Source organism: Caretta caretta, chromosome 4 (assembly GCF_965140235.1).
Source record: "Caretta caretta isolate rCarCar2 chromosome 4, rCarCar1.hap1, whole genome shotgun sequence".
Lineage (NCBI taxonomy): Eukaryota > Metazoa > Chordata > Testudines > Cheloniidae > Caretta > Caretta caretta.
This window is the reverse complement of record NC_134209.1, coordinates 40,915,380-40,941,855: the sequence shown is the minus strand read 5'-3', so window position 1 is coordinate 40,941,855 and position 26,476 is coordinate 40,915,380. Positions and strand designations below refer to the sequence as shown.

Sequence of the window (26,476 nt, the reverse complement as noted above, 5' to 3'; positions counted from 1 at the left end):
TAAATTTGTTAGTCTCTAAGGTGCCACAAGTACTCCTGTTCTTTTTGTGGATACAGACTAACACAGCTGCTACTTTGAAACCACTCTATTTTTAGTACCCTCCCAGGAAATTCCTTGAGCTAAAAATTACACTTCGAGCTCCAGGTGTAGACATTCCCTCCTAAGAAAAATTGTGTGCATAAAAATTAGGTGAAAGTTATTTCAGAAGAAATTACTTTTTTTAAGTACTTCAATACATCCAAAGCATTTGCTTAGTATATAGTGCAGAACCGACACTCCCTTTTGCATTAAGGATACAAAATCTCATAGAACAGCTGGAAACTTCATTCTAATAATGAGGCGGTTCCTTACCTAAATATGACTTTAGGAATCTTGTGTATAACTTTAACAATACTAACATATATGTATAGGAAGTCTATTGGGAGCTTTATTATTATTTCTATAGCACCTAAAGTGTGCTAGGTACATAAGAGAACATAAAATAGTCTTGTCCCTGCCTACCCTGACAATGTAGGCAGGGTACTATGCACAACCTGGAACCCCTCTACATTTTGTTGTAAGCTTGCAGCTGACTGCACATTACAAGATGAGTCCCTAGATAACACCATGCTTACCTTACAAAGTGCACAAAAACCCACCCTTATTTATGCATCTTACAAGGCCCTTCCTCCAGCCCCAGGCATTGGTAACAATTCACAGCTTTGTATTTCACTACATAGCTAAGTTAGGCAAGCAGAATGATATGTCCTGAGATCCTCCCTTAGCAGTCAACTTTACAAGTTTAGCAAAAAACTGCCTGTGCTCAGTAAGTGACTTTCAAGGGCTCCTAAACTGGTCAAATATAATCCAGCATCCTTTGCAAGTGAAAGAACTTCCTAGTGAGAGTTATTTCCATGACATGTTAGCGTTCAACTTCAGCTGTAGGCCTAATCAAAGAAAGTTTACAAGACTTTTTTACAATGGGAGAAGTCTATATTTTTTCGCTCTCTTCACATTTGAAAAACTGTAGAAATGTTTTTTTCCTAAACTTTAAAAATAAATGAGCTCCAAGTAGAGACTACACATGGAGAGTTTCAGTCCTCAAATGTAAACGTTTCAGAAAGTTATAGCTGAGCTGTGACTGAAAAGAGGAGGTCTGCTGATCTCAGTGAAGAAAGATGCCAACTCCTTGCAACTCATGTTGCTGGCCTGCTATGAAATACAGGGTATGATTTAGCAGCTTTTATGGAGATGGAGATGAATGTCCCTTGGTCTGCAATACAGCCTCCATGTTATTGTGAAGACTCTGTTGTAATATACTTAGCAAATGATCACGAAAAATCACAGAGAAATACAATATTTTATTTCTGCATAGCCCTTTTTGCCAGGAAAAATTCCAAGAAGTTTTTGCATACTACAAACGGTAAATAAGACACTACTAAAATACTGCCAGGTGTAGGGTAGCAGCTAATTAGCATACTACTGCATAACAGTAGGAAATATTGGACATGGCCATTGGGAAAATCCTTATTCTTACAAAAAGTACCATGGAATCTTTAGTGTCCATATAGAACAGACAGGGCCTGTTGCTTTTAAGGTATGAACCACAACATAGAGCAGAAAACAAAGAGTCTGGGAAACCATCAGGTTGTCGCAGGCAGGAGGCAGGGTAGAGAGTGGGAGCCTGCACGCTGAGTCCTTGCTTCTCCCCCATCCGTCCTGAATGCTGCAAGCCAGCTAACTGGCAAGGGGAGGAGGGGGAAGGCGCTGATCTGCGGGGTCTGCCGGGGGCGGGACGGAGCATAAGAGCTGATGGGGGGGCTGCCAGCTGTGGACAAAGCAGGCAGCCAAAGGACATTATAGCGCAGCATTGCACATCTTTAAATGGAGCCTGTTCTGTAACTGAGCAGGGACATACTATTGAAACAATGTTAAGCGAGAGGACGTTAAGGGGGGAGTTACTGTCTAATATTTTACTTCCAATTAAAAGAAAGACGCTATTTCTTCCTTAGCCTAGTCTACCTATGGGCTCCAACTTCTGACAAACTCTGACTTCTCACCCCAGTTTTGTGCCTTCATTCTATATTTAGTAGGGATTTTTTTTATTTTTGTTTGTTTGTTCCTTTGTTTCCTGTTCTTTTCTCCCCGTCCTTGAAACTGATGAAGTTGGCCAGGCATTTTGTCAAAACATAGCATCATCATGTATGAAAATGTTTGACCCTTCAAGGAAGAGGTGGGAGGGAGACATTGAATCACCTCTCTAGTGGCCAGTTATATCCATTTTTTTTTATAGAAATTAGCGAGATAAACATTGACCTAGATCAACAGTGTTTGCAAGTCTCATGAGTCACGCACTAGCTGCGAAGTTTGCACTATTCAGTGGCGTTCTTAGAACGCCCCGCGCCGCCGTCACGTGGGTGCGCGAGCGCCTGGGCTTTCCCTCGGAAGAGGAGCCGTGTCGGGGGCTTGAAATCGGAAGTTCGATACTCCGAAGGCACAAGAGCAAGAAAGCAACTAAAAACTCCCCGTTTATCGCCTTGTTTTTAAGCCAATCTCATGATTTTGGGGAGGGGCCTACTCAAAAACGGGGCACGCTTGGGGCTGACCATGTGGGGTACGCGATCTGCCCCCCAAGCCCCTCCAACAGGTGTCGGCGGGGGGGAGGCCCTCCTGCCGTTCGCACATTCCTAGCTGACGGCTCCTAGGGCGGGAGAGACCTGGCTCCCACGCCTCACGCCGGCTGCCCCTGTTTCTGCCCCCTCCCTGCCCCTCCGGCTTCCCCTCCGCACCCCGCTTTTGCACCGGGGCGTGGCAGAGCCAGCCAGGGCAGCGGCTTGAGCGGCGGCCACCGAGCATGCTCAGACTCTCCGCTCCCCCGCCGGGCGGGCGCAGGACGCGGAGGGAGCCGTGGCAGGCCCAAGCATGCGTGCGGCGCTCGGGCGGGCCTGGCGGGGGCTGCTGCCGCTGCTCCCGGCTCGGAGCTGCTGCTACGCCGGAGCGGGAAGGAGGAGGCGGCTGGTGCGGCCGCTGCCGCGCCGCAGCTGGCTCAGCACCATGGCCCAGTTCGGCACGGAGCCGCGGGGGCGGCCCCACTCGCCCGAGTACCGCCTCTACTTTAGTGAGTAGCAGCCCCGCAGGGGCTCCAGGCGCCGCCGCCTGTGGCCGGGGAGCTGCGGGGGGCGCGGTGGAACGCGGGGCGGCGCTGCGTTCTGCGCCCGGCGGAGAGCTCAGGGGCGCTGCCCCCTGCCAGCCGTAATTGGGGGCCGCTCCTTAAAGAGGGTGAATGGAGAAAGCCAGGGTCTCCCTCCCCCCCTCGCCCAGGACATGCCTTAGAGCTTAACTAGGAAACTTGGCCGGGGGCGTTAACATAGGCACCCCCTGTGGCTGTGTCCCCCGGGGGGCGCTGGAGCATTGGGGTGGAACCTACAGGCTTTTGCTACAAGTGAATAAAGACTAGGATGTGGCTAGATGCATTAGCCCCTCCTAGGCTTATGCTGAGGGCTCTGTCTCCAGCCCTGCAGGGAATTTGAATGTCCCAGAGAAAGAGCTGAGGGCTTGTCTCCCCAGAGGGTGACCTTAAAAAAAGCACCCTAAAATTAATCCAGTATGAAGAAGTTTCTTGCGACCCACTGGGTGAGACTTGTGGCAGGGAGGGCCTTTCAGCCGCCAGCAGCCCCCCCTAAGGGGCAAAACACACAAGCCAGAAGAGAAGACCATTACAAATATAAAAAAAAAAAGTGTAGGAAACTTTTAAAGTGGTGCATGAGTTTCATTACTTTAGCAGGAATAACAGTGGTGAGTCTACTCTCCTGATGCAATAATGACTGCTCCTAGTAAAGGGAAATTTGCATTTGAAATGAGGACATCTATTTTACTGACGGCCCACTGAGCAGTCAGCATGTATGAAAGTATGAACGAAGCTCTAAGATATAAGTCAAGACAGAAAAACCTCGTGTGACATGTGGAGGGGAAATATCTTTTCTTGGACCAGCTTCTTTTGCCTCACCCACCTTGTGTCTCTAAGGCCCTGGGACAACATGATTACACCAACATTGCAAACAAAAAGCTGGTGTGTTTAGTTTCAATTTCACACTACCTTTTTCTAATAGTTATGAAGATTTTTAAAAAGCCACTTTCTGATTTTGCTCTTCACACTGATTTTTATACCATTATGATTCCATTACGTTCAATGGAGTCACTTCTGATTTACATTGCTGTGAGAGAAATGGACAGATGTAAATGGTCAGTTGCACCCTGTCAGAAATCTGTCATGCTGACTCCACTAGAGGTTGGGTGCAATAGGCTTGATCTAGTGACTGTCACTTCAGTTTGAACAGTGGCCTATGACTAGGGCCCTGCCAAATTCACTGTCCATTTTGGTTAATTTAACAGTCAGAGGATTTAAAAAATCATAAATTTCATGGTTTTAGCTATTTAAATCTGAAATTTCATGGTGTTGTAATTGTAGGGGTCCTGACTCCAAAAGGAGTTGGTGAGGGAAGGGGGTTGAAAGGTTATTGTAGGGGGGATTGCGGTACTGTTACTTCTGCGCTGCTGCTGGCAGTGGCCCTGCCTTTGGAGCTGGGCACCTGGAGAGTGGCAGCAGCTGGCTGGGAGCCCCACTCTCAAGGTACAGCCGCCATTAGCAGAAGCAAGGATGGCACGGTATGGTATTGCTACCCAGACTTCTATGCTGCTTCCTGCAGTGCTGGGCCCTCAGTCAGCCACCGCCACTCTCCAGCCGTCCAGCTCTGAAGGCAGCAGCGCAGAAGTAAGGGTGACATGGTATGGTATTGCCACTCTTACTTCTGCGCTGCTGCTGCCAGGGCGCTGGCTTCACAGCTGGGCGCCCGGCCAACAGCCACTGCTCTTCCAGCCGCCCAGTTCTGAAGGCATCGCACAAGTAAGGGTAGCAATACCGCAACCCCCCTAAAATATGCTGGTGACCCCCTGCAACTCCCTGTTGGGTTAGGACCCCCAGTTTGACCTCCCTGTGCAATCTGTACAGTATAGGGTAAAAGCACACAAAAGACCAGTTTTTGCTGGGGGAGACCAGATTTCATGGTCTGTGATGCATTTTTCATGGCTATGAATTTGGTAGGGCCCTACCTATAGCTAAACTTTATCTTTTATTTCCTGGAATGTAACACCATATTTGTACAACGTTTGCATAACAATTGTTTCTGTGTTTCAGGGGTAGATGTAGTGCAGTCCATAGGCCCAAGAGGGCCCATGTCCACACACTCTTTTAATATGAATAATGCCACCTGATCAGGAGGGAGCAGTGGGTGCTGGAATTTGTGGCCTCTAAGACTTGCATCTTTCTATTGACTGCTCTGTTTTTTTTGCAAATTTGGCTCAGTCATTGAGCTCTTGGCAAGCTCAAAATGTGTCCCTGAATTAGACAAAGTTTGGGCACTCCTCCTGTCTACTTAGAAGTCTGCTTGCATGTGAGAAGGGAGGGGGAAAGGCCTCATGGAAGCCCATTAGAATTTTGCCATGGACATCAGTGAGGCCAGAATTGTACCCTAGAGTGTACTCTGAAACCCTAGAGTCTGTCATTGTTCCTTTTAAAACAAAATGTCTGAGCAGTTAAGGTTTAACTAATGTATATTGCTGGTCAGAATTGGTATAAGCTGTTTAGCGGTGAATGTTTGCTTTATTGATATGAAATTCAGTTTATTTGAAATGACAAGCCATGCTAAGGGAATACTGTAAAGTTTTAATAGCTGCAGTATTTTAGCTGCTATCTGAAATTTTTGTTTTAAAAAATATCTTGATCATGAAGAAATTATTAGCTGCTGAAAAAGAAACTTGAAGTATGACTAAAATCCTAGGTAACCTAGGAACTGGTTTTCTCTATACATGTCTTATGACATTTCCTCTCCATTAGTGGCTCTGTGTGGGAAAAATACAAGGTTATTGACATCTTTACATAGTTCATTTTGCCAGTTAGGCTCAAAGGAATGAGCAGGCTAAAGAGAGGAAAGAAGGGCACAGTATAGCTGCCAAAGCTGAAAGTTCTGATTTTGGTTTGTCCCTTAAATTGACCGTTTTATTGTAAAATTTGGAGTTTGACTCCAGAAAAGGCTTTGTTACAACATAAATCCCCTGGCCAAGCAGTGTTTCAATTTAAAATACCCATAGACCCTTGTCTGTCTGAAATGATGGAAGCAATAGGGACATATTTATTAGTAATGTGGACATCTTTCAGCATGTTTGGTTTAGATTTGTAACACTTTTTTTGTCTCGCAGAGAATGCGGAGGGTAAATATATTTCCCCGTTTCATGACATTCCTCTGTTTGCTGGATCTAAAGAGGTATATGTTAGACTCAAACGCAGTTATTATTTCTTGAAATGATGGATGTTGTGTTCTCTAATGGTCAAAAGCAGGTGGATTTTTCTTTTCAATAGAAATCTTGTTTTATTTTTAGCAATTACTAAAATAAATTAATATATTTTAGGACCTGAAGGGACCTTTATGATCTTGTCTGACTTCCTCTATAGTACAGACTGTAGAATTTCACCCAGTAATTCCTGTGTTGAGTTTAATTTGTGGTGGAACTGGAGTGTGTGTGTTTGAAAGATATGCAGTTTTGATTTAAAGACTTCAAATGATAAGTCTACCATATCTTTTGGTAAGGTGTTAAAATTCTGTGCTTATGTGCACTAATCTAGAATACAGTTTCTACTGTTACTATTCCTAAGTCTCTTTGTGTTTCACCAAACCCATGTAAATTGCTATTTTTCTATAGTACCAGCAGTTTTGCAGTGGAAGAGGCTTACACAATACATATTTATGTGAATGGTATATTTCTTTAATTCCCAAAAGGCGTGCTGTAATTTGAAGGCAGCAATAATGCCCAAGAGAGGAGTGGTAATCGCACCTTTGGAGAATTACAAGGCATGAGGTGCAACCAAGCACTTTCATGTATTGTTAGCCACGTTCCCTGGAGTTTCATTATTGCTATAGTGAAATGCCTGTTTTCTACGTCATCTGTGAAAACTGCCAGCCTTCAGTTTAGTCTGAGAAGAGGTTTGCTTATTGTGGCATACTCAAAAACAAAATAGTTTGGGAAATTTTCAGCCTTTAAGGTTTGTTGCCTCAACTGTTCGGTTGATTTGTAGGCTGGAACACTGAGAAAAATCTGCAACTCTATCATGTGCCCAGAGGGGTTTTTCTAAACAGATAAATGCTACATCAATATCATTCTGTTTAATCATTTAAAACCAGGGCTTGAAAAGTGTACCTGATGCCTTTGTGAGGGAGGACTAAACTTGCTGGTGAGAGGTTGATGAGAAAGACAAGAGTTGGAAGGCCTTCCAAGGAAGGTCCAGGGGGCCTAACTTTACTAGCACCTCTTAGCATCTTTAGCTGCTGGGAGGGAGGAGGGTGCTGGCGTTTCCACTAGGATGCTCTCCCTGCATCCTCCTTTCAGTCTTCTTTTAAACTTGCCTCTGGCAAGCGGATGTCTGATTAATTTGAAGATCCTCTCATTCTGGCTGCTGGACAAGGGAAAAAATTTCTGTTTCTTCTGTCCCTCCAGAGCCTCCAGGCTGCTGGCAGAGAATGGGTCTTCACTACTTTGATCTCTCTCCCAGTCTCCTAGATGCTGCAAGGGGACTGGAGGATGAAGAGGCCTCTGCTACTCTTCCTCTCCTCCAGCCTCTGTCTTTAGGGTCCTCCCTCGCTTGTGAATAACTCCAATACCTGCTGCTGTTTATAATGCAGTTCACAGCCTTTGCAATCAGCAGCAGCAGAATGAAACTGACCTGGTGCATAACAGTTTTGTGGCTGTCTACAGGGATCTGTCAAGCAGCACTGAAACTGACCGGTCTTAATTTCACTCAGCTGGTGCTTGACAAAGAAAGGAGATTTGTCCATTTCTGATTCAGGAAGATGAAAATGCATCAGTTCACATTTGGGAGGTTATAGCCTTACAACCATTAGGAAATTTAAATGTTTTTAAAATGAAAGTTACAGTTATAGAGAAATTGATGGCTTAGGTCCTCCTCCCCATATTCTCAAGGACTAGCTTGCCACTCATGAGTGGATTTTTCAAGCCCTTTTAAAAACTACTAATATAGTCTGTGTAGAATCTACAGTGTAGTAGTTATTTATACAGACACCGTGGTATTCTTTTCTCTAACATGAATATATTTTGGATTCGACTCCCGTAAGTGAGAGTTCTAAATGCTAATTTTTTTTTTTCTGTATAGGATAAGGAGGTTCCTGCGAAGAGATCAAAGACTAATGGAAGTGAGGTACAGTTAGAAATTATTTTTCATGAAATGTAATTTTGCTGTGCTCTAGTTGTAATGGACACATTAGAATGGGGCTTTCAATCATGGTGGGCAAAATGAGAGCTGTTCAGTACCATGCATCTTTCACTGAATACAACTGATAAACCTTCAAATACAAATGCCATGGGACGAGGGACCTCAAAGGGATTTTAAATCTCCTGATCAAATGGGCAAAAAAAGTCAGTTTTTATTTATTAATCAAAATGTTCTAAAATGCAAGTGTTTTTATATTTTTCAGTAGAAGGTTCCTTCTGACAGTTGTAAAGTTGATACATTGTATTTTCTCCTATTACATACAGAAGCCTGCTCAAGTAAACTCTTAGTAAAAGATTCACTAGCTGCTCTGACTGCAGAGTAAAATAAAAACAATTAGAAATCTTTTCTGTTAAAGCAGTGGTTTTCAACCTCTTTTTTCATTTGCGGACCCCTAGAAAGTTTCTAATGGAGGTAAAGACCCCTTTGAAAATCACAGACATAGTGTGCGGACCCCCCAAGGGTCTGCAGACCACAGGTTGAAAACTACTGCGTTAAAGGGATATTAAGTATGATGGGCCAAAACCCAGACTTTCCAGCTGTGTTTTGGACTGAAGGCATGTGCTTTTCTGGGATGTGCAGATGTGCACAGTCGAGGAAAGTGCCCTGTGCGGGTGCTCAGAATTGGTGCTGGTTAGAGAGAGAACGAGTACCCAAGGTTGGTTTGTGTGAATGTTTGTGCAGGAGTCTTCTTTTAATTGTATAGTTTCTAGTAAACCTTGTCTTGGGACCTAAGCAGGGGCATGGAATCACTTTAAGTAGAGTAGAATGCGAGAGAAACAAGTCACATTTTAAGGCCCAGATTTTCAAACATGGGTTCTTAAAGATGGGCTCTTTAATCCCTATTTAGGCACCGAAATATGTTCTGAATAACCAGCAATTATTAGGCAGTATCTCTGTGACCAATCAATTGTATTTCAAATACCGATAAATGGCATTTTAACTCGACAGAGCCACTCTGATGGTCTGGTTTCTAGCAGCATTTGAAATATTATTTCCTGCCACTGGTATGGTCCTGTGTACCATCCTCACACATCCATCGACTCACACATACACCTTAATTCTCTCTCACTCATAATTCATTTAACCCATAAACACCAGTTATATGTACTATTTAGATTTCAGGCTTTTTTCTAATGCTGACTTAAGAATTATTTAAGTAGGTGCACAGTCATTTATAAACGCGAATAAAAGATAAAATGTAAGGAGGAGCTATATGGCTGCTGAAAATGGGTGATGAGGCATGCACTCACATGGCATATGCTGTGAATTATAACTCTAGCATGCAGTCATGTATTCTGTTTCTTATCTGTATGAGCAGTGTGTGACAATATCTGATCCTGATCATCTTGCAGAGCCTAATCTAAAAAATGGTTAAAACTATATGAAACTTCTGAGCTGTAACGTTAATATTTATATGTTAATGTTTTTCTCATTTAGTGGAAATTTTTTTAAACTTGACTAAAACAACATCGTTTGCTATGTGCTGTCTATAGCCCTGATGCTACAGATGTCCTCGCAGGATCAGTCTAATATAGTGCTTATTTAGACGTTTAACTTCATTGAGTATTGTTTTTGCAATATCTTACATATGTTTTCTTTCATCCAAAAGGATCCCAAAATGCTTCACAAAAGTGGGTATATTACAAAATCTGAGCGTGTAATTCACTCACTCAGAGATAGATAGAAATAAAAGAATTACTTTGCTCACCTTTTTAAAACATAGCCATGTCTAGGATGAAGCATAGAAACTTTTTAACATCACCCACTAATATTACACAGCAGTTCAGGACAGGAATACTATACTCAGCTGAAAAGGCAAGAGACATTATGGATGCAAATTGTACAGTAGATAACCAAACTGGATACCTTTCTTAATCCCATGAAAAGTGGCATAGCTTTTTTTAATAACCACATGTGCTCAGGATCTTGCTTATTTGTTGGCATTTCCAGCAGTATGGTGCCTCCTAAAAGCATATGTTAAATTATACTAGCCAAGTGTTTCTTTGGTAAATCATGTATATCCAATGTCAGTTTAGATATAGAAAATAGAAGTAATTTGGCATAAGTCGCCTCAGTTTATCAGATTTATTTAAAATTGTTCTGAGCACTTGTGATATTGAAAAGGGGACTACAAAATATTGATCTGTCTTTTGATGTACTTAATTCAGTTCTTCACTGAAGTAGGGACATACATCTTAGCAGTTTGCAAGATCAGCTTGCTTTGGTTTGTTCTAATAAAAGGTTTCCTCACCTTTTCCTTGGTATGGGGCATCTTGTAGTAGTAGTGAGGCCATATCGTGGGCCATCTCCCTTTCCAAACTCTGATTTACTCTCAGATTTGCAGTCACGTCAACCCTGTGTAACTACTGTAATTGCTAGCATGGAAAAGAGAATAAAGAAACTATTTATATATTTGAACTACTTAACGAGTTGGGTATGGCTGCTTTCCAGATGTTAGGGGAGATAATTACCTTTTGTCTCAGATCATTACCATTTTGTAATCTGAACCTGTGCTTTGTTTTAAGTACTACAAGCACTGAAAATTCACTCTCGCCCAGGTAAGTAGATGTGAAAAGCATCAAAAGTTTCAAATCTCCAACGTGAATGCTGGATATTCTTCCTATAGTTGCAGTCACAATTCTGTCCGGGGCTGGTTCTGTGGTCTTCAGCGTATATCTACACTGCAGTTAAAAACCCCATGGCAGGCCTGTGCCAGGTGGCTCAGGTTAACAGGGCTTGGGCTAAGGGGCTGTTTAATTGCAGTGTAGATGTTTGGGCTCTAGGACTCCGTGACAAGTCAGCTAGCCTGGGCCAGCTGGGGTTGTCTGATTGAAGTGTAGGCATACCCTTAGTGTCTTGTTGCGGGCAAGTTCCTAGAAGCCATACTTGTCTTTGAAAGACGAATCTGAAATGTTGCTCCCAGCTGCACTGAAAGGGCTTCTAACCAGCTCATCATTGTATGTGCCTTTGATGTTTTGTTTGTGAGTGACTTGACAGAGAGACAGGCACTTCGGGAGGGAGTTCAAAAAGGTGTATCGGTGCTTTCTCATGATAAAGCCAAGACATACCAGTGTGAAGGAGGAACTTGGCAGCATTGATCACTAAGTACAGCAAATACATTAGAAATCATGGGATAAGCTCTAAGGAAGTTAACTGTCTTCCCAGCAGCATTCTTTATGTTTTTCAGATGTGCTGGTGATTTCCTTGTGATTAGGGCCTCCTGGACTATACAAGGAGCCATTGGAGCTACAAAGCAGTTATAAGTGCTGCCAAGTCATTGCTTGTGCTCCATTTGTGGAGACCATCACAATGTTCCCACTCAAGAACGCTTTCCATACGATATTTGAAAAACTTCCCCTGCAGTTGGGCAGGTTAGCAGAGACTGAGAACAAATGAAGTTGTCTTGCACTCCGCCACCAGATAAATATCTAACCTAGGAGAGAGAGTTTGCCAAGGAAGCCACAGCAGTGAATTAATAAGACTTAATTGCAAATAAATAGTTGCTTCAAGCTTGAGAAGATTGATGCTACATTTTCACCAGTGGCAGAGATTCTTCTTGGTCCTGGATCTTTTCACAACTCTAAAGTGTCCAGTTACTTGCTTATCTTGTCACTGAACATCACTGAAACCAATTCTTGGTACAGTGAGCTTGAAGTAAAAACTCTTCCCTTGTGCTATCAGACTCCCCTTTGCTTTTCAGTGCAAAGACTCGCAAGATGAAATGTCTGCTTGTTGACTTCAGAGTGGACATTGTACTTTTTTGGCCATTTAGCTTTGTCAAGTTATACTGGAAAAACTCCAGAGGCTTGTCTTTCAGGCCAGAATGTTTGATCTCTAGATATAGCTGGAGATTGTTGGTTTGATTTTCATTGGCCAGCACCTCATAGCAAGTGATACATTGAGGATGGGGCTCATATTGTGAACAAGTCCATAGTAAGCATATCTCCATATATTTGTGGTCATGTTTCATGATAGTCCTTCTTTTCATCTCTTTTCTCTTCTGTAGTTAAAGGCACCGGGCTGTGGCTTGCTCTGTTCACTCTCCCTTAGAACTTCGGCTCAGGCTGCCACTTATGAATGTACGGCCTGTGATGAGAGTTGGTAAAATCACAAATGAGCAGCGGCTGCGTTAAATAGTTACGGAAGAGAAGTAGTTGAAGTAGAGCTGTTGTCTTCTATCTTTGCCCTTGTCATGTTACAAAGCTTAAGAGAGGTATGTCAGCAGGTCCAGAATGCTTTTTTTTTTTTTAAATTATATTTTCCAAAAGCACATTGCTGTACAAGTGCTAGAGTTACTCCAGACTTCTTCTGGGAAAACTCACCATCCTTTTTGTTCCTCATTTTATCTCCTCCTCTTCCTATCAGTTTTGTTCTCTTCCTCATTCTCGGCACAGGCTGCCCTGCATTCTGCTTCCTCTTCTACTCAAAATTGGTTTATCCCTTAAAAAGTTCCACAGCAGCCCCTAAACTCTCAACTTCCCATCCCCCTAGGCAAAAATCAAATTTCTTCACCCCCTCCCCCCCATTCAAAATAGGTTCTAATCCCTGCCCCACAGCCACTGACCTCACATGATCAGGAGCTCAGAGGACTGGGGAAGGAAGTGAGCAGCTCAGCAGGGAAAGGATGATTTACCAAGAGAGGAAGAGGGTTGTTTGTCAGAAGGGACACTTCAAGCCAGAGGGCAGCTTGTAGGGAGGTGGTCCAGGAAAGGAGCCAAAAACAGATTTCTTCAAGTAAACTATTTGCAGCCCTCTTTCCTCCTTCTTCTGCCCTTCCTGAAACTGCTTCTTTGGCTATGGGTTGCTCTTATATGTCATAGACAAAATATTGTAATTTAAGGGATACTACTAAATATTTTTTAATTGTTTTTTTCCTGTTGGCATATTGCATTTTAGAAACTAGAAAATGGAATGCTTTAACTTTTCTCCACTTTGCAACCATTGATTCCCCCTCTCATCTCCTAGTGTATATAATGGAGCATAAGCAAAAATGACTGCACTCTATATTAATGTGAATGAACAATACAGTCTCGGTTCTTATATATAAGTAGAGAATCTGTGTGTCCCTGAGAACTGTGAGGATCCAGCTAACATAGGCTGTCCTTGTCTGTGTTACAAAAAACTGTTTTGTCCTGTTTTTGCCCTAAGCCCCACCAGACTGGTCTTCCAAAGAAGCCACCACCCAACGGAGCTGGTGAAACTGTAAGTAGGCGGTGTGAACAAATATGCACCTCAGGAACCACCTCCATCCAGGTCTATCATACAGCCTGCCCTCCATGAAGCCCCTCACACACACGTATGAGAGTCTGCACCATGTGGAGTCTGGGGCATTGCTCCCAGGGGTGAGCCTACAGGGTGCTCACCATGTACAGGAGGTACCCGTCAGACCAGGGTTGGCATCTGTACTTTCGCTTGCTTCCCCTGTAACAGAGGGGGGCAGCATGTTGTGGCAAGGTACAAGGGATGGTGGAAGCAAGAGATATTCATGGGTGGAAAGGCAGGACTGAGTCTGTCTGATGGAGAGAATAAGAGGGGATGCTGGGAAGATCCAAGGGTGAAATCTAGGAAAGGAAGGGAGAGGAGAATGGAGAAGAGAAAGTGAGGGGACAAAAAGAGAAGAGACAACGTAGAATATATGAGGGAGGAATAAGCAGCCTTTTCTCTCTTCCCTTTCATCTCCAGCTGTCAAATCCTCCTGTACATACCTCCCTAATCCCGATTAAAACCATCCCGTAATGAACCCTCTGCACGCAGGGCAAGGGCTCTGGTTCATCCCTGGAAAAAATTGATTGTCCCATAAACAAACTGTTTTTATTTTTAAACATAAGGATTGCATGAAGCTATTAAACTCTTGTAAACATCCGCAGCAGCTGAAACTTGGGCAGCTCAGCCTTTCCAGAGGCCTTTTTATTTGTTTTTGCATATGAATTAATCTATTAGGCTGTTATATTTAGTGCTCTTGACCATTTGTGTTCAATCGATATCAGAAATCCTGAGGGCCAGATTCTTGTCTGTGATAAATCAATGTAGCTTCACTGAAATAATTTGTGCTACACCAATTTACGCTAGGTGAGGTTCTGGCCCTAAGAGTCTTCCTTGACTCACTGCAGGCCTCAAGTACTTCTTGATGAATTTAAGTTTTTAAAAAATCTCTATATTCTGCAGCAGCCACAATTACAGATGCAGTCAGGAAAATGCACATTTACAACACAGGTGTATGGATAAATCTCCTGCAGTCTCGTTCACAACAAAAATAAGGTTCTGGTGGCAATAAAAGTTTATCCTGTAATATTTCAGCAAGACTTTATAGGTCCTTTTCTTGTTGTAATTATGAAAGTCAAAATGATTATTTAGTCTTGTTAGCTTTTTTTTTTTAATTTTTTTAAATTTTATTTAAGAGCTCCACACCAGAATTGGCCTTAGCATTTTTGGAGTGGGCCTGTTAAATAGTGTTTTGCTATCTGTCCCCAACTGAGAGAGCCTGTCCACCATGATTGCAATGCTGTGCAGTAAGCCCAATAGTTCTGGGGGAGAGTTAGAGATGGTTGTCAGACGATCCCCATAATTGTCTCCTCGCAATCCTGCCCTTATCTGCTTTTGTCTCTTATCACACTTCCATCCCTATTATCTCTCCTTCTATGCTGGCAGCTCTGAACCCTTCTTTCATAACTATGTTCTCTTTCTTCAAGATGCTCTTTACCCATGGAATATTCTCACTGAAATGATGCTTAAGGACTCTGTGTTCTCTTCCTTGCTTATTATCTTAGGTTGTTGACTTTTCAGGAGATGGATTCCGTCTTATGAATGCGAACAGGGCATTGTGGACATGACCGTTATACAAATTAGTATAGAATGTGTTTTGGGATCTTCTGGCTGAGAGAGGACTGTGAATTACTTGTGACCTTGAGGAAAAATCAGTGAGAGGTGACTATTGAGATTCCCTCTTGCTTGTTTTAGTTCATCTCTCAAATTTGGGGAAGAGGGTACAAATTTGGAACTGCAGAGGCTGGCGTTAATCAGACTATTGTATCAGCTCTGGAAATGTATTTGTTAGTTAATTAATATAGCAGATCACTAGGTGCAAAAATCCCGGTACTTCATGTCAGTTTCTGGGTTAACTGTGCCTTTGACACCCTCCCCCACAAACCAGTCTTCTTTAAGCACCCACTTTAGGTTTAGGCTCCCAGCAATCACCTCGCTTGTGTGGAGACCTGTGTGTCTCTCCGTCCAGATTGGGGGTTAGGCCTGCAGTCCTTCCACACCTCATTGTGATATCCCCAGCAAGCCAGTCTGGCTAACAGCTAGAATCTGTATGATGCTTTCTGTCTGAAGGCTATGAACAGCATATTGCCAGCAGTTACAGTTTATCCCACAGCTCTTTCTAAGTAAGCACAGCTATTCTTAAGGTAAAAGCATCACAGAGGAAACATATAAAAACAATTGAAGTTCCTACATGCTTATCAAAGGTCACTCCAACTCCAGCATAGGGCTCTGGTAGATGTCAGTCTTTCCAATCCTTCCAGGGGTTGGGTTCTCCTAGGACCCAAGGTCCTGTCTGTTTGCTGAATCGAAAGAAAGCCATGTGTTAGTTTAAACTCAGCCTTTTTTATACCAAAAGCCCTTTCTTTGTCTGTTGGTCTCTGGAAAAAGCAGTTTGAACTGGTAAATGCAAATCTTCTCGGGGGGAGATATCTTTCTGGAGGTGTTTACAACGTGAGTGATTCACCTTAATCACCACCCCCACTGTTTTTATTTCCTGGAGAAGCTGTCATAGCCATCCCCCAGGAGTTGAATACAACCCTTGGCCCACAATAATACAAAAAACATTCCTCAACTCAATACAATGTGGTCCCCAAAGATGTTGCAATGTCTCTCACACTTTTTATATTCATGTAAGAAGTGTCTCTTAGGGTCCTAGGCAAGGTGACATTCTGGGACAAATTCAAGCCTGGTGCAATGACTTCCAGTGAAGTCAGTTTGGCATTTCATCTTTCTTTTTAAGAAGTCATGTTTGGCATTGTCTACACTAGCGCTTTCGTCGTTAAAACTTGTGTCGCTCGGGGGGAAGGGAGTGAAAAAACACCCCCCTGAACAATAAGAGTTTGAATCACTAAAAGCAGTGTTGTGAACAGTGCTTTGTCGGCAGGAGCCGCGCTCCTGATGAGGACACTGCCACCCCTCATTGGAGGTGGTTTTATTTTGTCGCCGGGAGAGCTCTCTCCTGGCAATAAAGAGCAGCTGCACACCGCACCGTACAACGGCGTGGCTGCAGCGGCACGGCCATACTGTTGTAAGGTGTGCTGTGTAGACATCGCCTTAGTTTCTACAAAGGAGTGGTGTGTCTGTCGTTGAGTGGAGCAGCAGCACTGTGATGCATCTTCAATGTAAACAGAAATGTTATCATCAATAATACACCATGAATAAATATTCTTATTTTTGCCGTTGCTTTGTTTTCTGACATTTCTGTTACGCAGAATGAATGCACTCACACGGGAAATTATTAAAAGACAAAAACACCACATCACCTGTGGGTGAACACTTCTCACCAAGTGATTATTCTCTACCTGACCTATCAGTCCTCATCCTCAAAAGAAACCTGCACAGTGCTTTCAAAAGACAAGCCCGGGAGCTTAGACACTAAAAATCATGGTCTTAATAGAGAAACTGGATTTATGCTTTCTTATAACACTCTGTCACCCACTAACAGCCCTCCACCCTTTCTCTCCCTATGACTAGAGGGGTGTTAATGGACCACTTCACTTTGAATCGTCCCTTGAGATATGTATTAACTACTTATGCTAAACAATCAGTTCAAACCTTATATTTAGCAGTGACACTTTGAGATAGGGCAGGCCGACAGGTCTTGCAGCCAGGTCGGTTTAGGTTGGGCATTAGGAAAAACTTCCTAACTGTCAGGGTTGTTAAGCACTGGAATAAATTGCCTAGGGAGGTTGTGGAATCTCCATCATTGGGGATTTTTAAGAGCAGGTTGGACAAACTCCTGTCAAGGATGGTCTGGATAATACTTAGTCCTGCCTTGAGTGCAGGGGACTGGACTAGATGACCTCTCGAGGTCCCTTCCAGTCCTATGATTCTACACTTAAAACTCTGGGGCAGCACTGCTGCAGAGCTTCAGTGAAGACAATACTATGCTGATGGGAGAGCTTCTCCCGTTGGCATAGTTAATCCACCTCCGCAAGAGCCGGTAATTGTGTTGACAGGAGAAGCCCTCCCATCAAAGTAGTGCTGTCTGTACCAGGGTTTGGGTCGGTATAACTGTCAGTTAGGGTTGTGGATTCTTCACACCTCTGAGTGACATAGTTATACTAATGTAAGTTTGTAGGGTAGACTTGGCCTTAGTTTCCCAGACCTGAAGAAGAGCTCTGGGAAGCTCGAAAGCTTGTCTCTCCCACAAACAGAAGTTGGTTCAATAAAAGATATTACCTCACCCACCTTGTCGCACAGAAAATAAGGCATAGGAACACAGGAATTGCCATATGGAGCAGAGCAGTTTTGCCCAGTATCCTACGCTCAACACCGGCCGGTACCAGCTGCTTTAAACTAAGGCGCAAGAAACCCCCGCAGTAAACAATTATGGGATAACTTGCCCCCAGGGATAATTTCCTCTTAACCTGCATTAATTAGAGGTTAGATTTTGCCCTATTCTGTTCTCTGTTGGTTCTTAGATACTCATATCACACTCATCTCTGTAGTATCTTCCACTAGTGCATTTAGCACTGTAACTATGCATCTGTCATGTGGTGTTTGTTCTCTTACCCTCTCCCCAGAGGGTAAAGCATTTGCACTGTAGTGTCTTGATAGAGTATGTGGGGGTTATTTTGTTCTGTCTTTATGCTTGAGTTTATATTCCTTCCAAAACTCCCGTTTAATTTTTAAATATCCATTTCATCTAGATAAAATCATAGAATCATAGAATATCAGGGTTGGAAGAAGGGACCTCAGGAGGTCATCTAGTCCAACCCCCTGCTCAAAAGCAGGACCAATCCCCAATTAAATCATCCCATCCAGGGCTTTGTCAAGCCTGACCTTAAAAACTTCTAAGGAAGGAGATTCCACCACCTCCCTAGGCAACGCATTCCAGTGTTTCACCACCCTCCTAGTGAAAAAGTTTTTCCTAATATCCAACCTAAACCTCCCCCACTGCAACTTGAGACCATTACTCCTTGTCCTGTCCTCTTCTACCACTGAGAATAGTCTAGAACCATCCTCTCTGGAACCACCTCTCAGGTAGTTGAAAGTAGCTATCAAATCCCCCCTCATTCTTCTCTTCCGCAGACTAAACAATCCCAGTTCCCTCAGCCTCTCCTCATAAGTCATGTGTTCCAGATCCCTAATCATTTTTGTTGCCCTTCGCTGGACTCTTTCCAATTTTTCCACATCCTTCTTGTAGTGTGGGGCCCAAAACTGGACACAGTACTCCAGATGAGGCCTCACCAATGTCGAATAGAGGGGGACGATCACGTCCCTCGATCTGCTCGCTGTGCCCCTACTTATACATCCCAAAATGCCATTGGCCTTCTTGGCAACAAGGGCACACTGCTGACTCGTATCCAGCTTCTCGTCCACTGTCACTCCTAGGTCCTTTTCCGCAGAACTGCTGCCTAGCCATTCGGTCCCTAGTCTGTAGCTGTGCATTGGGTTCTTCCGTCCTAAGTGCAGGACCCTGCACTTATCCTTATTGAACCTCATCAGATTTCTTTTGGCCCAATCCTCCAATTTGTCTAGGTCCTTCTGTATCCTATCCCTCCCCTCCAGCGTATCTACCACTCCTCCCAGTTTAGTATCATCCGCAAATTTGCTGAGAGTGCAATCCACACCATTCTCCAGATCATTTATGAAGATATTGAACAAAACTGGCCTCAGGACCGACCCCTGGGGCACTCCACTTGACACCGGCTGCCAACTAGACATGGAGCCATTGATCACTACCCGTTGAGCCCGACAATCTAGCCAACTTTCTACCCACCTTATAGTGCATTCATCCAGCCCGTACTTCTTTAACTTGCTGACAAGAATACTGTGGGAGACCGTGTCAAAAGCTTTGCTAAAGTCAAGAAACAATACATCCACTGCTTTCCCTTCATCCACAGAACCAGTAATCTCATCATAGAAGGCGATCATGTCCAATCCTTTTTGAATCCTGCTAAGCTGTGGGCTTCAATGATATTCTGTGGCCATGGGTTCCACAGGCAAATTGAGCATTGTGTGAAGAGCTGTATCATAGACCAGACTGAAAAGCATCATGGAGATTTCTAAGTCTGTCTTAGCGGTTACCCTGTCTTCTAATTGGGGGAAGATGGAATAATGTTGTGAGAAACCATAGTGTTGTAAACATGTTGCATCTAGAAAATTAAATGCCTGAGTTGTTAGTGTCGGCAAATATTGCTGTCAGATATGGAAGAAATAACTTATCACACAAAATGTTTATCACCAACTTAACTTTATTTTAAATACTTCAATTTTTTTTCTTTTTAGGTAGTGTTTAACATGGTTGTAGAAGTGCCTCGCTGGTCAAATGCTAAAATGGAGGTAATTAAAAAAACAACCTTGGTTTATTAAATATATAGATATTTGCAGAATTGATGGTGGTGTAATGGTTTCCAACGTTTTAGAAAGTCAGTTTAATCCTTATATGTAGCATTCTTACTACTAGAATGTTCTTTTGCAGTTATTAATATTGACGTTTTTCCTGTAGTTAAAAAAATTAAGGGCCTAGTTTTGTCTCCCTTACTCACATTGAGTATTTCCTTATTCCTCAATAACCCCATTGATTTCAAGATGGAGTGTAAGGTGCTACTCAACATGAATACGAGTGGCAGAACAGGTCCTAAAAATGTTTGAGTTCAGGACACCATCCTGCAATTTATCTTCCTCTCATATAAACAGATACAGTAATTTATTTAACTTTGGATTCAAAAGATTTAATCCCTCCATGAGCTTTATCGGTGAATAAATTATAGTGTGCCAGTCCTAATCTTGACCTCTCTGTATTGGCACTTGAACAGCATCATCTTTCATCTAAGAGCAGTTGTTGGCACTTAGTTACTTTTGAAGTTTTTTTTTTCTTCCTGGGAAATGAGCTTCTGAAATTTTAAAAGCAGAGCCTGACTGGAGCATTCCTCTGCAGTGTCACAAAACAAAGGCATAGGCATGCTTCATTAATAGTGTAAGTAAAACACTTCCTAGATCGTACAGAAACTGGCTTGTTCCCTAGGTAGTATATTAATTTCCCTTCCCCAAGGTTTTATGGAAGTTTGGGGGTAAGTTGTTAATAGTCTTGCCTGTGCTGGTGCCCTGTCCAGAGCTTAACTTTTTTTTCCTGATGCTGAAATGATTTTGAAGGTTGGATTTCAAACAGTGTTCACTATCACAGTTCATACTTGTAGGAATAGTGCTATTTTTTCTTCTGTCAAATAATCACCTTATATTTTAAGATGACATCAGGGGAAGGCTGAGTCCACTTGCCAAATGTTCTAATTTCACTGCACTATTTAAAGGCTTAACTTTTAATCTGGGTTGCTTTTAAATGTATTTTATTTTCTTACCTAACACTTCGCATGACCTCTGGCGATATAGAGACACCTGCCATCCCATTAGAATCAGGTTCCAAAGTGGTGTGAAATCCTTGTCTGGCTTCTCCACCTCTGACTTCTTGCAAGAGACAAGAAATGGCTGCCTTTACTTTGCCGTGCCAGCTGATCAAATAATTGCTGGGATATGGAAACTCTTACAATACTACTCTGGCAGAGATTATATCGGTGCCCATTAGGTTTCTGTTCTCCTAACCCCTTCCTTGCTCCCAGACACCATCCTTCAGATTGGACGATGGTAGGAAGCCAAAACTAGACACAGATCACCACACATCTGTGACTCCTGGACTGCTCCTCCCTTCATGGGAAGACTTTCTTATCTGATCTAAAGAATTTAAGAAACAAAGTTATTGAAACTTGCCTCCCCTGCTCCCTCTTACTAGATCACATTTCCTGCATGTCACTCTGCCCCAACAGTTCACATAGTTTCCTGTTGGCCTTCCTTGAGGTCATTCTCATTTTTGCATCTCCAGCAGCCTCTTCCAAGACACTCTGGCAACATCAGGCAGGGGCCAAATTATTCTGCTCAGTTACATCACTGTACATCTGGAGAAACATCACCATTCTCAGTGGAGTTACTCCATATTTTGCTAGTAGGATTTGGCCAAATGCAGGGTAAAATCCTGACTGAAACCAGAATTGCACAATCAGTCACAAATTTTGGAGCATGCTTTGTGTTTTTTCAAAAAGGAGACCTATAATTAGAGGCACAATGTCCAGCTCTGACCTGGTGTAAATGGGTGCAACTCCTTTGGAAGTCTATGGGCCAATTTCAGTGATGATTTAAATGGTGGTGTATGTCACATAGAATCATAGAATATCAGGGTTGAAAGGGACCTCAGGAGGTCATCTAGTCCAACCCCCTGCTCAAAGCAGGACCAATCCCCAACTAAATCATCCCAGCCAGGGCTTTGTCAAGCCTGAGCTTAAAAACTTCTAAGGAAGGAGCTTCCACCACCTCCCTAGGCAACGCATTCCAGTGTTTCACCACCCTCCTAGTGAAAAAGTTTTTCCTAATATCCAACCTAAACCTCCCCCACTGCAACTTGAGACCATTACTCCTCGTTCTGTCGTCTGCTACCACTGAGAACAGTCTAGATCCATCCTCTTTGGAACCCCCTTTCAGGTAGTTGAAAGCAACTATCAAATCCCCCCTCATTCTTCTCTTCCACAGACTAAACAATCCCAGTTCCCTCAGCCTCTCCTCATAAGTCACGTGTTCCAGTCCCTTAATCATTTTTGTTGCCCTCCGCTGGACTCTTTCCAATTTTTCCACATCCTTCTTGTAGTGTGGGGCCCAAAACTGGACACAGTACTCCAGATGAGGCCTCACCAATGTCGAATAGAGGGGAACGATGCTTAGCATAAATAGGTCAGAAAACATGTGTAGGCCATGAAGTCAGACTTGTCTACTTCGGGAAATTGGCCAGAATAGCTATTGTGGAATAAGCTATTCTGCAATAGATCCCCATGTGGAGATGCCTATTTAGGAACCAGAGTGCGTTTTTCTGATTTAACTTAATCTGCTTCCAATCTTGCACTAATTTGGTGTTCATTGGGTGTGCAGAATGAGTGTGCAGAACAAGTGTAATTTATATACTATGGGTAGAGAAAGCAGATGGTGTAGGAAAACAACTAACAGTTAAAGCAGTTTTCCGTCATTGTCAAACCCCTGTTGTCTGATCAGCTTGGACCCCTATTTATGTTACTGCCAAATTTGGCCCATAAAGTGCAGTGCTTCCAACCTAGGTCCCCTTCAGTATTTGTATCTGACCATGAGAGACTTCTTATAATGATATGGCTTTGCGTGTCTGGGTCCAGTTTTTTTTTGCCATGAATACTTCACACCAAAGCTTAAAACATTAATAATAAGTCTGTTTTTGAACATAACCCTAAAGAATTAGTGAGGCTATCGCACTTTAATACTTTCCAGACCTCAAGCTTGCTCTCCCCACTGCCCAAAATGCAACTTCTTACCCAGTTCGGTACAGGATTAATTGCTGTGCATTTTAGAATTCTTTACTCTCTCTCTCTCTCTTTCACAATCTGCTTAGATTGCCACCAAGGAACCATTGAATCCCATTAAACAAGATATAAAGAGAGGCAAGCTTCGATATGTGGCCAATATCTTCCCTCACAAGGGTTATATATGGAATTATGGTGCCCTCCCTCAGGTAACATTTTTGTTATAATGGTGAAACCTTCCTGTCTTCTGAATAAATTGCCTTATAAATCCTGAGCATTGCCTGAATGCAAATATGTTGCAAGAAGGATGTTTCTGTTTGATAGATTTGTAAATTAGGAATTTTTTATGCAGAACTTTAGTGTGTCCATAAATTTTGATCAGAATTGGGGCATGTGTGTGCTATTTCAGGAAGGAGTTAAGTATTAAGGAACCTTGAATTTATGTTTTACTTCCCTCTACTATGTGACAGGATTATGCTGCAATCTTCGTGTCATTCAAAAGTACTTAAAACAAGTAGTAGTAACATTTTTTCCCCTTACACAAAGTTCAAGTGGTAAATTCATGGATGCCATTCATATTTGGCAGTGCAAATAGTAACTGGAATCTCTTAACCTCTTTGACAAAGGAAAAAAATGTAGGGACTTTGGTTTTTGGGTTAAACTCTAGTTACATGTACTTTGACTTATTTCACTTTAAACTTTTAGACTTCTTTGATCATATTTCATTTAAAATTTTATGTTTCGTGTTTATAAAAAGTGACTGAAATTCCAAATTTGGTGACAATAAGGATTTAGATGTTTGCTCATGAGCAACCAGTTGGGAAGTACTTAAGGGTGCCTTGGAAGAAATTTCACCACGAGACTCTTTTTTCCCTCTTCCTAAAATCCATATTTTTTGGTGGAAGGGCGTGCGTGTGTGTGTGTGTTTTTCTCCCTCATTTCTAGTAGATTCATTACTTCAAACATGGAAAAGAAAAATCTCCAAATTGAAGCAATTACCTACTTCAGAGGATATAAAAATCACAAAAAAAAAGTCACTTATAGCAGGAAAATAGCTATTGATGACAAACTTTTTCTAAAAGTGGAAATAACTAAGTTGTAAAACCATCCCCTTTAATTAAAAAACCCAACAAACAAAATGTTGAGCATATCTTTAGAAACACATCCAGCCTTGACTTGGCATTTGTACCTGAAGAGGGACTTTAATCCCAGACCCTCAGATTAAAAGGCTGGTGCTCTACCAGCTATCTTACCCAGGCTCATAAAATCTATCATCTTTCTTGAGCTAAGCATGCCTATTGCCAGAAAAAGGGAAGGTTGTATCTTTATTTACTGGTGTTTTATTAATCTCTGTAATTTATAGATAAACTAAGGAATTGTGATTGGAGATTAATTATTGTGTTTCTCAATCCTTTAACAGACTTGGGAAGATCCACACCATAAAGATAAGGATACAGGATGCTGTGGTGATAATGATCCCATTGATGTGTGTGAAATAGGCACAAAGGTTTGTCTTAATAAACATGGTTATTTTAATATTTTGGTGGCAGCTTTTTGGATAGAATGGAGGGGGCAAGGTGGAAGCAATTGACCAGAGGGAAAAGGTTACAGTATTTGTGGTTGGGGGATGACCAAAGTACAGGGCCAGGTTTAGGGAAAATGGCACTCGGGGCAAACTTGCATTTTGGTGCCCCTGGCCCCCATGGGTGTGGTGCCCCCTCACATTGTTCCTGGTCCCCCATGGACTCCCCACCCTCCCTTCCCCCCTAACCCCTGCACTGTGCCACCTTCACCCCTAATGCCTGTACCTCCCTCCTGCTCCCCTAAACTCCTACACTGTGCATACCCCGTCACCCCAACCCTTGCATTCCCCTCCTGTGCCCCTAGTCCCTGCACCCCTTCACTCCTATCCCCTGCACCTCTCTCCTGTGCCCCAACTGTTTCACTGTGCCCACGTCACTCCTGCCTCCTGCTCCCATAAGCCCTGCATCCCCGTCCTGTATCCATGTGGGGAAACTGACCTGGATGCACAAAGCAGCTGGCATTGCTGCTCGCTCTCCCACTGGACTGCTGCTCCTCTGCCCCATGCCCCCCCTGGCTGCATAAGGAGACGGCAGGAGAGCAGCAGCTGCTGATGCCTCAGCATAGCCCAGGTGAGAAAGTGACCTGAATGCAGGGAGCCCTGGTGTTGTGTGTGTTGGGGGTCGGGGGGGGGGGGAGGAGAGGAGAGAGAGATTGTGTGTGTGTGACACAGTGTGTGTTGTGTTGAAGGGAGTGTGTGTGTGCCTGAGTGTATGAGTGCGCTGTCTCTTTAAGAAAGCACTCAGTTGTCAGGAGCCTGAAGGCTTGTGTTCAGAGACATGCAGCCGCCAGCAGCTCTGGACCCAGAGAGGCAGCAGCGCACACACAGATTTCCCCCTGTCCCATCACCCCAGCTCAATGGAAATCCAGTGCACAGGTGAGGGGGACGCCCTGACATCAGCCCCAGCAGACAGCAGGATGCTCCCTGTCCGGAGTGGCCAGGGCAGCTCCGGGCAGGAGAAAGGGGGTGGGGGGAGACAGGAACAGCAGCAGCTACACACGCAGAACAGCGGGGAAGAGCAGAACCTCTGCTCTGGAGGAGTCACCTGGCTCGATGGCTGGTCGTCCAACTGCCCTCTGCAGCTTGGGTCTCTCCCCCTTGCCCCCTCTCCAGCGCTGCTGCTTGCCTGCCGCCAGCCCAGCTGGCCCTCAGCAGGTCAGGTGGGAATCCAAACCCTGCACATGTCGTCCTCTTTGGTGGGTTGCCCTGGGCGGGGGCCCGAATGGCCCACCCCAGAGGCCGGCCCTGCCAAAGTATGGGCAAGGTTCTGTTGTTAGAATCTGAGAGGAAACTGAGGGTTGCTTGTGTTAATAGGGAAGGGTTTAAAAACCCTGGGGCTTACTTCAGGTTTATGTCTTATATTCCTAAAAGCTCATGCTTCAGGGTTTCAGCTGGCCTCTGGCAGGGGGTCAGGAAGGGATTCCCCCCTCTGCCTCCCAAATATTCTGAAAGTGTTTTTATCTTCTTTTTCTGAATAATCAGGGATGGTCATGGCTGGAGGTGGCACATTGGATGGGGCAGGCCAGAGCTCTGAGGCGGCACCAGTGATTCTCTCTCTCACTATCTCTCTCAGGTTCTTGGCTGGCTATTTGTTGCTCACGTGCTCAGGGTCTAACTGATGGCCATATGTGGGGTTGAGAAGAAATTTTCAGATTGGCACTGATCTTGGGGAGGGCGGGGTTTCAGCTTCCTCTACAGTGAGTGTGGGTATAACTCATTTGCCTGGATTATAAGGTTATATCTCACTTAATCATTTCACTGCCAATGTGGGAGCATTGGGCACTGGTGTACCTTGGCCCCTTGCATTTGCCTGGGGCACACAATAATTTAGTCTTCTGTGGGCTGTAATACTGGGGTCTAATTTCAGTTGTTGGGTTTTGTGTGAGGGTAGTGGTGGCCTGTAAAATCTAATCTGACCTTTCGTAGGACTTGGTGGTCCATTCTGGCCTTAAACTCTATGAAATGGTGAGTTTTGGAGAGGGGAAAAAAGGATTTCAC

General features: G+C 43.6%; 1 protein-coding gene across 8 annotated transcripts in view; it reads left to right on the top strand.

The window, feature by feature from the left end:
• The first annotated feature begins 2,818 nt into the window (after nt 1-2,818).
• PPA2 (inorganic pyrophosphatase 2) overlaps nt 2,819-26,476 on the top strand; it is a 47,169-nt gene continuing 23,511 nt past the window's right edge. For 2 of the 8 annotated variants that reach the window (XM_048846934.2, XM_075127554.1), the window contains exons 1-6: nt 2,819-3,097; nt 8,201-8,245; nt 13,469-13,522; nt 19,817-19,870; nt 22,986-23,105; nt 24,317-24,403. In XM_048846934.2, coding sequence (XP_048702891.2) covers nt 2,834-3,097; nt 8,201-8,245; nt 13,469-13,522; nt 19,817-19,870; nt 22,986-23,105; nt 24,317-24,403 — 624 coding nt within the window. In that variant the 5' untranslated portion in view covers nt 2,819-2,833. Of the gene's footprint in view, nt 3,098-6,234; nt 6,300-8,200; nt 8,246-13,468; nt 13,523-19,816; nt 19,871-22,985; nt 23,106-24,316; nt 24,404-26,476 lie in introns of all 8 variants that reach the window. The other 6 variants (XM_075127555.1, XM_048846935.2, XM_075127558.1 and 3 more) reach the window with 6 other exon arrangements.